At 42.8% G+C, this 1901-nt stretch overlaps 1 protein-coding gene across 1 annotated transcript in view; it reads left to right on the forward strand.

Annotated features, from left to right (window-relative positions):
* BCO1 (beta-carotene oxygenase 1) overlaps window positions 1–300 on the forward strand; it is a 34088-nt gene extending 33788 nt beyond the window's left edge. The window contains exon 12 of the mRNA XM_004377783.1: window positions 265–300. Within this exon, the coding sequence (XP_004377840.1) occupies window positions 265–300 (36 nt within the window). The remainder of the gene's footprint in view (window positions 1–264) is intronic.
* Window positions 301–1901: the final 1601 nt, after the last annotated feature.

Below are 1901 nucleotides of genomic sequence, written 5' to 3' on the forward strand. Positions count from 1 at the left end.
AACAATTATTGGTTGAATGAATGAATCCCCCACCAAAGAGATTCAACTCCATAATGCACCAACAAGAAACGGGTATTTTATTGAAGATCTCCTCATTGAGGTTTCTCTCTCCTGCCATCCTCATCTCTCCAGCACTTCCATTTCCACCCTCAGCTTGTATAGCCCATTTGACACACACACAAACCATGGAGATGGCAGAGCGTAGACCATCTACTCTGCCACAGAGCCTCCTTTGGGAATCTAAGCACCTCCAATCACACGAAGATGGACTGGGAGGAAATGTCAACTATAGTGGCCTAAGAAAAGCATCATCAAGGCCTGCATCTGGGTGGCAGGAATAGAAATGAGTGGACAAATGTGAAAGGTAGCCAACTACCTACTCCTTCTTCCACTTTAACTATTTGAGAAGAAGGTGGAATAAAAAATACTCCTCTACCTCCATTCTACTCAATTCCTATTGACAAACAGTACCCAGTCCTAATCTTGAAAAAGGATGCAGTTTTGCGGGGAAGAAAAATATGTCTGTGGTTTGTTTACCTTGTTTAAGATGACAGGTGAAATACCAGACCGATGAGGATGCCTGCCACACCACACTAGTTCTCTGAGTTTTGAAAATACCAAAGATAAATTTCAGAATATTCAATCTATCTGCATCCTTAATGCCATCTGATTCCATATATAGGCTAGGGGGATTAGCTCAAAACTCTACAAGAGCTAAGATCTAAAATCTCTGTTTTTGAAGGAGCCACAGGAAAGTCCTCTGAGCCTTCCTTGTTATGCTTCATGTGGGTGTAATCTCTGACCAGAAGTCCTGCAGGAAAGATCACTCAGAATTTATTGCTTTGATAAAGCAACAGCATTTCACAAAAGCCGTAAGGCGTAAGTGTCAGGTACACGGTAGGCACTCCAACTTTGTTGACCCACTAACTCTTTCCTTCAACCAAAAATCAATTGCCATTGAGTCAATCCCAACTCATGGTAACCCCAAGTGTGTCACAGTAGAACTGTGCTCCATAGGGTTTTCAATGGCTGATTTGTCAGTAGTAGATTGCCAGGCCTTTCTTCCAAGGTGCTTCTGGGTAGACTCAAACCACCAACCTTTTGTTTAGCAGCTGAGCATGTTAACTGTTTGCACCACCAAGGAATTCCCTTTTCCTTCAAAGGTTTCTCTAATTTGATTCCAGTTCAGGAATAAGCTGGATGTATACTTGGCTACATCATCCCATAAAAAATTTAAGTGCATTCAAATTACATCTGCGGTATTGGTTCATACTCATTCCCCCCCCACCCCAACCAAAGGTACCGAGTGTCAGGCTGACTTCTTCCAGGTTGAGTATAAATATCTTTGATCACTTCTCAAGATGTTCCAAGATTGTTTAGGTGTTGTCTTAGTTATCTAGTGCTGCACAAATGGATGGCTGTAACAAACGGAAATTTATTCTGACAGTTTAGGAAGGTAGAAGTCCGAAATCAGTACTCCAGGGGAAGGCTTTCCCTCTTTGTCCGCTATGGGGTAAGGTCCTCATCAGTCTTCCCCTGGATCTAAGAGGTTTTCAGCACAGGAACTCCGGGTCCAATGGATACGTTCTACTCCCAGCTCTTCTTTCTTGGTGGTAGTAGGTCCCCCCTCTCTGCTTGCTTCTCTCTGCTTTTATTTGTTGTAGAGAGGTGAAAGGCAGTGACTCAAGATACATCCCACCCTAATCCTACTTCATTAACATAACAAACATAACCTAATCTTCATTAACATGACCTAATTCTGCCTCATTATCATAACAGATAGCTCACTCCCAGACGGGACCATAACCATAGGCATAAAAAACCCATTGCAGTCAAGTCGATTCTGACTCATAGGGACCCTATAGGATAGAGTAGTACTGCCCTACAGGGTTTCCAAGAAG

The sequence above is a fragment of the Trichechus manatus genome, unplaced genomic scaffold (assembly GCF_000243295.1).
Source record: "Trichechus manatus latirostris isolate Lorelei unplaced genomic scaffold, TriManLat1.0 scaffold00053, whole genome shotgun sequence".
NCBI classification, from domain to species: domain Eukaryota; kingdom Metazoa; phylum Chordata; class Mammalia; order Sirenia; family Trichechidae; genus Trichechus; species Trichechus manatus.